General features: G+C 22.1%; 1 protein-coding gene across 1 annotated transcript; it reads left to right on the top strand.

The window, feature by feature from the left end:
* Positions 1-694: 694 nt before the first annotated feature.
* On the top strand, positions 695-12,527 carry LOC105365509 (glutamate receptor ionotropic, kainate 2-like). The gene is made up of 8 exons (XM_011503702.1): positions 695-879; positions 2,417-2,561; positions 2,613-2,822; positions 4,495-4,610; positions 5,818-5,988; positions 7,723-7,961; positions 10,698-11,184; positions 12,215-12,527. The coding sequence occupies exons 1-8, from the start codon at positions 695-697 to the stop codon at positions 12,525-12,527; spliced, it is 1,866 nt and encodes a 621-aa protein (XP_011502004.1).
* Positions 12,528-14,061: the final 1,534 nt, after the last annotated feature.

Genomic DNA, 14,061 nt, shown 5'->3' with positions numbered 1-14,061 from the left:
TTTTTAGGTATATACATTTTTTATTTGTACCAATTAATAATTTTTTTTATATTTTTAATCATCTACCCTTTATATATTTTCAACTCAAATTTTATTTTTCATTTTGTTATCTAAAATTTTATTTATTATAACCATTAAATATGTTAAGACTGTTAAAATTGTTCAATTATTAAAATATAATAAAACGACACAGATGTAAGTCATAATTATTAAACAATAACATTTGCTATTGTTGAAACAGAATTTAATTACGAATTCAAATTTGCATGAAATAATTTTTAAATATCTTAAATTATGGTGATTTTAATAAAATAATAGAAGTCATAATTTTTTTAATAAAAATATTTTTAGTTAACGAATGCATAATGTTTAGTTTACTTTGTTGCATTAATCGTATGAGTTATTAAATTCAGACATTTTTTATATTTAAAATCGTAATATTCTAAAGAAAAAATATTAAAAAATAAAGGAAATTCTTTTCCATTGAATATAATCGAAGATACCTCTTAAATAATATAAATATACTCATTCAGTTAATAATGATTCAACAAATTTCAAACTGTCAAATTTATGTTTTGTTATTTTCTCAGACATAACAATGAGAGTTAAATTCCTGTCATTACTTTTATTTTATCTTCTGATAATTCTACCTACCAGAGGATTATGTAAAATCGAGAAAGAGAGTCTGGTAGAGATGCTGATGAATTTACAGGACGATAGCACATCCCTTTTTTCAACCGTGCTCACAAGTGTCACAGCCTTCGATTGTAGTACAGATGATGATAGATTCCAGCTCTTGCGCACTCTGTCAAAAACTTTCCTGCCAAGTAATGTACTAAACATTAGGCAAAATTGGAATCGAGTTCGAGAAATTGCTTGGTTAGATGCATACAATCCGTTATTGAAATACACTAATTTTCCATATTTTTCATAATTAAATCGAAAAATCATATAAATTAGCACTGATAAATTTTGAAATTAAACTTTTACCTTATAAAATAATTAAAATTTATATTTAGTCTTATAGTAAATCAAGACATATACCATAACTCACAAGACGAAAAGTTTAGTTTTTATTATTATTAAATAGTTACTAATTAATTTAATAAGCATTAAGTCATGATGTTTATTATTTAATGGAGAATTTAGTTTTTTATGCCTTCCTGTTATGCGTAATAATTAGGAAAAATATTAAATTATGTAGACAAATATTAATGAAAGTAATGATCAGTAAACTTAAATAAATATTAAATATTACTGTGGCAAGTTTCTTAAGATAAGCTTTTATTTAATGTTTTATGTAATAGGATTATATTATTATATATCATTATTATATATAATTTGAATTTTACTATTATTTATAATAATTATTTATTTATAATAAATTTCAATGATAAAATTTATTTCAATGAATAAAACAATTACTAAATTAATTCATATTTATATTTGAAAGAAAGGTTAAATTTGTAATAAAAATAATTCAATTAATCATATTAACTATGTTTAATATGAAATTAAAAAGAATTAATGAACAAATCTTTTGTTTGGAATTTGTAATAAATTACAAGTCATACAATTTGTAAAAAGTAATTAAGATATCTGCAGTAATCGACCATATTTATTTGGCATACTTTATTTATAATATTTAGATATAAAATGGCTTAATTGGTTAATCAAGAAGTATATATAAATTATTAAAAGTATTAATTGTAAACGTTATAAAAACTATTATTCAACTTCAACTACACACTTAAAGTTTGAAATTAAACATTATCTAAAATTACTTTATAAATTATAATTTTTTAAATAAAAAATATTCTTTTATCTGAAGAATATTAAGACAGATATCAATTCTAATATGAGTAAAAATGATAATTTTATATTAAAAAAAACTTCGATATAAGATTATTAAAAAATTTAAAAAAAATTGTTGATCAGGAAATCCAAAGGCATGTAGAAATCTAATAGGCAATTTAATAAAGCATCAACAAATTTATTTTTAAATATCTTAAGTAATCAGTGTAATAAGAAAATTAATATACATATTATTTAGAAATAAATATGATTAGCATATATATATATTTTTGTGAATAAAATTATTTTAATCCGACACGATTTCATTTGTTATCATTTATAAAATCAAACTTGGAGAAACTATTGGTCACTAATGATTAATATTCAATAATTATAAAAAAATAAAAAATGAAAAATGCTATAACAACACGTAATATTACACAAATTCTTACAATTTGTATTTAATTTCAATAATCTTCAAAACTTTTTTATTATAATAAAATATTTATTTTATATTTCGATTAATTAAATAATAAGAGAGCCTGTACAATTATAATATTTTTTTATTAGTATAAAATTCTTCTTTTTCAAGTATCACTTTGATGAACGTTTGATTTCTTAGGGAATTCGGTTATGAAGGTCAGGACATACCAGGTGACGCTCACCAACTTCTATTAATCTTGAATTTGGACTGTCCAGACTCTAAGGAATTTTTATACAGGCTGAATCGGGAGATGCTGTTTGCTGCCCCATTTAAATGGCTTATGGTACAGCATTTAAATGATACGAATGATTTTGAGTCTTTATTTTCTGGAAAGGATATTTATCCAGATAGTGAGGTGATAATTTGGAGACAGTCAACGGGTCAAGTACTATCGATTTATTGGACAGGCTCAAGTGGTCGTTACATAATTGAGGATCGTGGTTATTGGATTTGGGAAACTAAACGATTGGTAGTCAAAGATAAAAATATTGCATCAAGGAGACGAAAGAATTTAGCCGGTGCTCAGCTGAAATCCTGCATCGTGGTGAGAAATATAGAAATTATATCAATGTATAGTTAATAGATAAATAAAAATAAATAAGGTCAAAATGAAATTGTGTTCAAAATAAAATAAAACTGAGCATAAAGATGTATTATACAAACATATGTTGACATTTTTTTTATCGTAATTGATTTTTATTACATACATCGACTCTTCTCAGTTTGTAAAAAAATTCAAAATTAAAACGAGTAAGAAAAAAGTTAGAAAAAAATTTTTTTTTAACCATTTAAATACATACAGTTTGTATTTATTTTTAAATAGACCCTGTCTAAATATCATAAGGCATTAATTTAATGAAGTATTGAAAGGATTTTAAAACCACTAAATTTTTATTTCACTACAAAATTTAACCAGTTCTTTATAAAACAATATATCTAATATTACTTAAAGTAAAAATTGAAAAATATTTACTTAATTTTCACGTGTGTACAATATTTTTCACAAAATTTTTCAGTTTTACAAATAATTAACAATTTAATTTATTATAGTAAATGAAACATATATATTAATATTATAATATTATTCCATAATTTATCAATGTATTATTAAAACAAGAATTTGAAAAATATATTTTAAAAATATTAAAAATAATGGAAGATGTATTATATTATATTATAGTTATTATAGTACTATAGTTATTATAAGAACTATTATAATCTTGATAATAATATTTTAAATATGAAAAATTCATATTAGAAATATAATATTGTAAAAGAAAAATGTACTTTGAAAGAAATAAAAGAATACATTATATACGAAAATAAATTTAGAGTTGTAGTAAAATAAAGTAGTAAAATAAATTACGAGTTTATATACTTCATTGTTTATTAAAATTGTGTATAATTTGCAATTCCTACTTATTAATAACACCCAAAAAATACGGAAGTAAATTTAGAAATGGTAATATCTTATTTAGACATATCCTTGTGTTAGTTGAAATTTTGTGTTAAAAATTAATATAATTGATATAAATTTTTCTTAATATTATAACATTTTTAGCTTTAAAATTTTTAATATTATTATTCAACAATAAAAATTTTTAATTTATTGATTTTTATGTAAAATAATATTTTTAGACATTTAATAAATATCTATTTGAATTATTCAAATAAATATTTAAATTATCTGCAGCTATTATTAATTAACTAACATATTATTAAAATGGAAAAGAAATATTTATTTTTTCTATCTGAAATCTTAAATTTATTTAGCTACAACTCATTATCTTCTACAAAAGTATATACTCTTACAATTTACAATTTAACCGAACAGTAAACGGTAATATTAAACATATCGAAATATTTTTTATTTATTTTAATATAAAAATTTATATATTAAATTATAATTATAATTAAAGTATAATTAAAAAAATATACTTATTAATATAATTTTATATATTTCTTAAGATTATTTTATTAATAATATTAGATAAAAAATAAATTAATGATTATATTAAGAAATGTATCTTTTTAGAATGAGTAGTAAATCGAATTTTTATATTTTATAAGTAACTAAATATAATTTTTATATAGCTTATTAATTAACTTTATTTAAAAAATTAAAATCAATTTCTATAAAAAGATTTTGTTTTATTAACTGAATCATCAATTATTTGCTATTCTAATTCTTTGAATTTGCTCTAAATATTTTACAGATAACTAATCCTGATACAATCAATCATTTAACTGATTACCAGGATCGACATATTGATTCCATAACAAAATGTAACTATCCTTGGGTACTACATCTAGTGAATATACTAAACGCTACGTTAGTGAGTTTTTAGCATATTTATTTTGTAATCTCGTGAAATAATTTCACGATTTTCAATTGTACTAACATTAGAATTATTGTAAAAAAATAATTTTTACTTTCTTTTTAAACAGTTCATATTTATAAGGCAGAAAAAGTAATTGTATTTACCTTCTACTTTAATTTATATTTGAAGATAAATATAAGATTTTGAATCAATAGTGCTTTTTATATACAGTTTATTGTTTAGGAAATTATCATTCTATTAATTATATTCACTATATCGTAATATATTCTGAAATTTTTTTATGGAAATCCTAAATTAGTTCAAACACTTACTAAATAATGTTAAAAAAATTATGTAATCCTATTTTTTTATTAGGACTAATGATTTGAAGAAATAATTACTTTCAATTATTAGTTGTAATGTCGAAATTATCTCTATCTCTCTCTCTCTCTCTCTCTCTCTCTCTCTCTCTCTCTCTCTCTCTCTCCTCTTTCTAATTATTTATGAAGCAAAAGCGATTTCTATAAATAAATTTAGGTGAAAAATTTTATGCAAAAATTATTGAATGTTATGAAAATTGTTAATATTATCTGTAACAGAATATTGATTAAATAAACCCAATTGCGATTGTAATTTTATGTTAAGTGAGTATTAAGAAGGATCAAAGTTAATTTTAACTAAACGAAATTTACTTAAATCCAAAATAAAGCACGATTCAAAATTCCAGAACGTTCGATTATATGACAAATTTTTAAAGCTAAGTCCATATTGATTTTTGATAACTTCCAACAAATGGTTCAAATTAAATTAAAATTTCATTTGTATAAAATAAAAATTTACTGGTTCTATGTATTATTTATTAATGCAGTGTTTATAAACTTATATATATTAAAAATTTTGAAGAAAAATTGTTACTTTATTAAGATTTTGTAATACTGGTTACTCAAATATCCAAAGGCGTTTACGTTCAATAAGATGAGCAAAATAAAGTTTATAACGCAATATATTTTCTCTCTACTCGATGGGCTTATACATTTATATCTATGATGAATTAAAGCATTAATATTAAAAATACCCTTTTCTTAATATGTAAACCATATAATGTATTTTATTATAGCCGTCATTTTTAACTCGCAAGAAAAGATTTATTGATAAGTTTTAATTTATATAAAAAATATTCAATTTTATTGTTAATTAATTGAAAAATTGAAAACATAGAGTAACTTTCAAGCAAACTAATACTTGGGGATATCAAAATTCAAACGGCTCCTGGGGCGGTATGATCGGTATGCTACAGCGTGACGAGATCGACTTCGGTGGGACAGGAAGTTTTCTGGTAAAAGAGCGTATAGGCGTTATACAGTATATTGCACTATCAACACCAACTGGGTAAGAATGAAGTTTTTATTAAGATAATTTATTATTATTAAAATAATTTTAAATATTTATAATAATTTTTCTTTTAAAAATATTTATAATATTGATTATTTGGCGAATACAGCAATATTTGAGCTGTTTGTAAATTACAAAACTAACATTTTAAATATTATAATTTCAGATTTAGATTATTTTCATCTTTGTAAATGTTTATCATTATAATGCTCTAATTATTCAAGATTCTATTGTCAAATATTCAATCACTTTTAAACAATTAAATTATTACATAAAGTAATATTTAATAATAAACGATTAATAATAAAAGTTTTTATTTTACAATAGAATATTATAATTCTATTGTATAATAAAAAAACCTAATTTGGCATCAAAATAAAAACATGCTTTTCTTCATATTCAAAAAAAATTTTTAAATTTATTTCCTAAATTAAATAAATTAAAATTAATACAGACATTTATTTGACTTTTAATGAAAAAATATTAAATATTACGTTATAATTGGTTAAAATTTCGTTGCAAATTAGCATACAAGCTATGAACTATGTTAATGAAAATTTGTGCATTAAGCACAAGAAAAGTTCTTATCATAATTCAAATTTTTCACTCAGTTAAACTACTTATTTCATATAATTACGAATAATTTAAGGAATTCAGTGGTCGAGTGAAATAAGTATTACTATTAATTCAACGTTAAAATGCAATGAGTAAAAAATGTTATGACATATAAATATGCATATACATATATATATATATATATATATATATATATATATATATTTGAGATTGGGTTTTTCTAAAAATTTATTCAAATATTTAAAAAATCTAAAATAATAAAACGTTCATATTTTAATTTTTTTTAATAAAATTTAAATCAATAATTCTTTATAAAATAAAATAAAGATGATTTTTATTTATTATCTAACCTTTTTATTTTAAAACAGTTTAATTAGTGTAATATTACTTTTTATCACATTTTATGAGGAATGGATTTATATAAAATTCTGTTTATTGAAATAATTAAATTTTGTTTTGTTAGTTAATATTTTCAAAATTGCACAAATTCAAATTTTTTCACAAATTTATTAATAGTTCTACAATATATAATAAATTTTTTACCTTAGTTTCTGATATTTAACTTTTTTCTTACATTTCTATGAAATCCAATGAGATTTCTTAAAAACATAACATTTTTAATTATTAACAGAATATATATATATATATATACATAACATTTTTAATTATTAACAGAAAATATATATATATATATATATATATATATATATGCATACAATTATAATTACAATGATGATTCAATAGATTTTTTTCTGATATAGCAAATAACTATTATACAAAACGTCAGCAGATAAAACTTCAATGTACAAACTGATAATTTACGCCTTCCGTATAAAGATAAATAAGCAATTCATAATTTTATTATATTTTAAATTACACTTGTTTGAATATATTATTGTCCTCGTTAATAAGAAATTTGATCATCTTAGTTTATAAAATTAAAGTTCGTATTGTATTATTTGTAAATATAAATTTTAATTACGTTATTATTAGAAGGCACTTATCATTATTAAATCTTGTAAAGATTGTGTTAATAAAAAAAATTTGAGTAACTACTAATAAGTGTATTTCAACATTTATATTATCATTTATCTTATATTATTTAATATTTGTTTGAAAATAATATGCTTTTTATATTTGCATTTTAAAATTCAGAATACGTTTCATATTTCGACGTCCACCACTTTCGTCAATCTCAAATCTTTTTAAGCTACCCTTTCGTAATTCAGTGTGGTTCAGCATATGTGCTCTTATAATTTTACTGGTTATACTTCAGTATCCTGCGATGCGATTAGAGTGGTTTCAGTCGATCAATAAACAACATGAACGCGAACCATACCCACCTAACCTTAGTGACGATTTGCTTGTCATCGTAGGCGCCGTGTCTCAGCAAGGTATATGAATTTTAAATGATAATTATCGTTTAAAGACAATTATAAAATATAAATCTCCTTAGAGTTTATCGAAACTTATTAAAACTTACTTCTTATTATGATTGCTAGGATAATATTGATAGGGATATTTGAAATATTATGAATAAGTTAGCAACTAGTAAAGAATAATAAATATAGAACTTAATTTATTTTGTATATATTATTATCAAGGATAAAATCTTGGCTTTACTAATGGCTTTAATAAAATATGAAACGAATTATTTTCTTTTTTAAAAATATAAAATATGTAATAACAAACAATCTGTTTCGGTAATAAATTATATGTTATCTATATTAATACTGAAGATTAATAAACAAAAATAATTCACTCTGTTAGGTTGATAAGAATAGTATTTAAAGAGTTCGCATATACATACGTAAAAAAAAATTTTTTTTATTATATTCTTTTTATTATTAACGGTGATTATTAGATAATTGATAATAATTCTTATGAACTGTATTAATTGCATCACATTTAATAATTATTAGCTCATTAGTTCGTATACTTCAAATTTTTTTGTTCGATATTATCGCCAACGTATTAAAAGTGCTTTTCAAAATAATACTTTATAAATAATTGTTCTATTAATTTATTCCATCAAAAATTTGTAACTGTTAAATCTGTTTTTTTTTATTGATCTTATAATAAAAAAAATATTATTTGCAATATTAAAAAATTTTATCTCCTATATAATAATCAGAAACAAAAATATTGCCGTTGCATAACAATAAAAACATTTTTGAAGGAATTGTTTAAACTTTAAATTACAAACATTTTTATTCATAAATAATCATTTTTTAAACTATAATAATTTTAATAACTTATAACTTATAATATACGAAACTATAAAATTGCGTATTATTACTTCTTTTTTAAATTGATAATACATTATCATATATCATAATATAATATTTTATAAAATTGTATTAATATTTTTTATTTTATTTTTCAAAAATTTATCCTCTTTATACAAATGGAATAATTATTTTCAAGTATAGTAAATAATACTAAATTCTATTTATTAATATAACAATTTTTCTTAAAATGAATATAATAATTCGTTAAGCTTCCATTATATTTTTTTCCTTATCATAATTACATTATTATAAAAAGTAAATATAAACATACTTAATAATAATAAATATTTAATATAAAATTATAATTATGTACTTTTATAATTTTAAGTTTTAATACACTACTAGTACAAAATTTTTAATTCAACATTAGAAATATTTAGTTAGTATAGAATTTTTTGCAATTTAATTAATGATATATTCAAAGTGTTAATATATAAGATTTATACCGAAACACAACCAATGATTTACAGACTTTAATCATTTATAGATTCAATTATAATTCAGTTCATTTTCTTAAAAGTAATTTATTTTAATTTTCTCTCGAATATAATAATTATTACTTTAATATTGAAAACGAAGTTTCGTTTTACATTAATTCATAATTGTTTTAATATTCATAAGTTTTTAATGGGATTATGAATAGTAAAAATTTTTCTTAAAATGATAATATATATTATTTCGATATCAAATATTATAATTACTAATAAATTGTTATTTCAACAAATTTATATTAATTTAATAATTAAAACAATATCTTGAAAAGAATTTCTAAATTTAACTTTTAATATTGTATATATTATTACAGTTATAAAATTACGGGTATAAACGTTGTCTATCGCAATTATCAAGAAAATGTTATTATTATTATTTTTTTTTTATAAATATAACTTTCATTCATAAATATGCTTAATATTTTTATGTTGATTGCAAAATGCTTGTTAATTTTTCGTATCTTATCTACTATTGATTTAAAAGAAAATACGTGGAAAAAAACTGTAGATTAACGCGACATATTTTTGATGGACCATATTAACTTTTGATTACCATATTAACTATTGTTCTAAAATTCATCGTTCGTCTTAACAAGTAATTAAAATAAAGTGTCTGTGATGCTTCATAAATATAGATATATGTACAATATCGAACTCGTTATATAAATCAAAATTATAATATTTAGATGTGATGCTATTAGTTTGCATAAAAACTTATCGATTTGTAATATAATTTTATTATCTTAAAATTGAAAAATATTTAGAGAGATAGACAGTTATTATATATAATTACAAAATATTTGTATTAATTCATATGTATGTATTGAATGCTATATTTCTTTTTTGTCAATTTTTCTTAACATTATTCTATCAGTATAGTAAATATTAAAAAAGAAGCTGCTTACGTACATATAAGCGTGAAAAAATATATAATTGAAAAATATAAATAAAAAATATAAAGTTTATCATTAATATATGAAGCTTAGTATAAGTTAAAATACAATTTCATCACAATAAATTATAAATTTTTAACTATAAAAATGAAATTCTTATTAAAATATATCTATTGATTCTATTAACAGTAAACTTTAAATTAGGTGTAAAATAAATACTTACGAAATATCTAACTTGATTTTATATTTTCAATGTACAAGTAAGCTTCAATATTATTTATTAACAGATATAAAAATATATGTTATTTAAACAAGCGGATTAAAAGTAAATACAGTTTCATTAAATTGTAATGCATTCGTGTTATGGTTACAAATAATCGAAGCTACCACAATCTTAATACCATTACAAGATTCGCCAATGAATGAAAGAAATTAACATAAGATTATTGATATAGGTTCCTGGTATGAGCCTCGATCAGTAAGTACTCGTATAATCGTACTAATGAGCCTGATGGCCGCTCTGAACTTGTATGCAGCATACACAGCTAATATCGTGGCCCTTCTTCAATCGACTACAACATCAATAAAGAGTTTGAAAGATTTATTAGAAAGTCCTCTAACTCTTGCCGCTCACGATAATGTATACAATCGTTACTATTTTAAGTCGTTCAAGGATCCGGTGCGTCGTGCAATTTTTGAAGAGCGAATTGAGCCCCGTGGCACCCACAAAACCAATTGGTATGCAATTGAAGATGGAATCGAACGCATCAGACATGGTCAATTCGCTTTTCATGTCGAACTCGGATGTGCCTATAAAATTATCCAAGAAACCTTTGCAGAAGATGAGAAGTGTGGTTTTCACGAGATTGACTATTTCAACGTTTTCGACCCACATTTCATTGTCAGAAGGAGATCACCATATTTAGAGCTGTTAAGGGTCGGGTACGTTGCACTTTGATCTTTTGATATTATTTATATGCTTGGTTCATTCATATTAACATTCGTTGATATCGAGATTCATACAAAAGCCTTCAAGCATGGAAAAGTTGTATTATTATTATTATTATTATTATTATTATTATTATTATTATTATTATTATTATTACGTATTAGTATAAATTAACCAGTGAATATAAAAAAAGTATATCATATGAAAATTATCCTACCATTACAACATGTAAAATTGCAGTAATCAAACTTGTTTAATAATTAAAATGTTTGATATAAATTGATGAATAAATCTATATATACATATACATACCATATATAATTTTAAAACTAATGATTTGACTTATGATAATAAGTGAAAACAAATTGAGATAAAAAAAATGGTCAGGATGCTATCTATAAAAAAAAATACAAAATATACTAATAAAAATACGCTGATTCACATTGCATCGAATATGTTATTTATTTCTACTAGATTTATTACATAATGAAAATTAACCATGAATCAGCACTTAAACATTCTGACTAGATCTGTAAAACAAGAAAAGTAAGAAAACAATTGTTACCCTGGCCTATTATCAGGCAAGCTACGCATTCTCAAAACATCAATGACAAGAACGTATAAATAAATTAATATAAGTCTAGATTTAAATAAGTTCCTTTTTTTTATTTTCTACGATAAAATCTTTTAAAAAGAAAATAAAATATTTTCAAGAGTAATTTATATCTACAATATTCTGCACATGCATTTACACGTTTGAATGGTACGAGTAAAATAATTTAATATTGAAAAATATAACAAAAAGTAAATAAAAATATTTATAATTTGTAATTAAAGAGATGCTTAATTAAAGAATTACCCGTGACTATTCTTCGGGACAAGTCGCGTTATTTAGTAGTTCTTGAGCAGTGCACGTATGTACGTCCAATTTTATTAGTGGAATTGGGCTTGCCTTTGGTGGTAAATTCCAGCACCAAAAAAGTAAATGTTAAAAACAAATTGATTAATTTCATTGCATTGCAGTGGTCTACTGTTACAGGAGAGCGGACTACGTACTCGCGAGCTAACGCGGCTTTATACGAAAAAGCCAGTGTGCAGCTCGAGCAATCGCTTCCTGAGCGTCGGCCTTACAGAATGCTATGGAGCTTTTCTAACTCTCTTCTTTGGACTATTGCTTGCCTTCGGAATTTTTTTCACTGAGCTTCTTTACATTCACGTGTATGTATATAAATCATGGATCCAGTCGTCTTGTTATGCATTGTTGAAATTCCGATCTGTACAAGAAAAAAGGAGCACGCTATCTTGTAAACACAATATAATTAATAGTCCTTGTTAATCGGATCAATGTTTTTAGTGCGGGCATATACACTAATGCACACGAATTCTATAGATATAAAAAAGTGTAATTAAGATAGTAAGATTCACACAGTCATAGAAATGAGGTGTTCTAAGTTAAAACGCAATAAAGCGGAAAGGTACAAAAATGCATCGTGAATCTAACACAATATCTCAATAATATTTAATTTCCCTTGAAATATAACTTATTTATTTCATACAGTTTCTCAATGAATAATTAAAGTAACCCAAATAAATATACGTCAGCTCTTATTTATATAAATTTTGTATAGCAGTTACAAATTACTTTAAAGATTAGCGTGTGTAAAATTCAAACAATTTACTTTTTTCTTCGTATTTTAAATAACGTTAGTTTCAAAAGCAAAGTCAGCTAAAAATAAGTAATAATTATACTCGTCGCACATCAATGTTCTATACAGTTAAATGCAATAATAAAATGAATATTTTTAATTAATTAAAATCCATTATACATATATTTCTGTGACATATTCCAAATATTTTCTAATGTTAAACCTCAACAAATTCTTAAAATATAAAAGTATTTATTATTTTCATGGGACATAATTTAATTTAAAAAATTAACAGTAATAGCTTATAAATTTCTTTATAAATTAATTAAATTAATTATAGCATATAAATGTTGACATACTTATATAAATACAGAAAAACTTAATAATTTATGTAATATAATAAATTGAATTATTTTAGTTAACAATTATGATAAACATAACAACATCATTAATCGATTCAAAATTGCTTATCATTTTTCCTTTATAGAAGAGGAACATAAAGTAAAATCATTTAAAAAAAGACGACTTTTCTTTCGGTGACTATGCACTGACGTGTTAAAGGAATGCGACGCCTTTTCTTGTACTTCTACATTTCTTCTTCTCCTCCCTTGTTGGTAACTACAAGATAAGATAATAACATTGTCAATCAAATGCTAATCATATGTGTTATTCATCGACAAGTAAACAAAGGCATTTGTGACTGGTATGTTAGTAAAGAATACATATGTACTTAAACCACATAAAACACAATCCAAATTAATGTATTATGAGCATATTAAGTATGTAATAAAATGCATACGTACACTCATAGATTCAATTTTTATTTTTTAGTATTGAGAATGTCTTTTCTATCTTTAAATGATATAGTAGCTGAGTAAACAGTAAATAAATTGATTGCAGCCTGATGATTTTTTAAGTTTTTTTTTTTTGATGATTAAATTACTTTGAAATGTTAAAATATAATTGCAAAAATAAGAAAGCTATGTTTATTAATAAGTGTGAGATATCGTAACGGATTGAAGGAGTAATGCTAACTTTTTTTTCAATATACATTTTATTATTTAATAGCACAACTAGTCAATTTATATAAATTAATTAATTAATAATGGTATTTGAAGATAATTATTGTTAATTATTTACATTTAAAATATTGTATGGACATTTAAAAAATGCTACATGAAAGGTAGTGATAATGTAACTCTTTATTATAATTGATATTTAATT

The sequence above is a fragment of the Ceratosolen solmsi genome, unplaced genomic scaffold (genome assembly GCF_000503995.2).
Source record: "Ceratosolen solmsi marchali unplaced genomic scaffold, CerSol_1.0 scaffold8, whole genome shotgun sequence".
NCBI lineage: Eukaryota > Metazoa > Arthropoda > Insecta > Hymenoptera > Agaonidae > Ceratosolen > Ceratosolen solmsi.
Note: the sequence above shows the minus strand (reverse complement) of the source record. Positions and strands in the feature narration are given on the sequence as shown.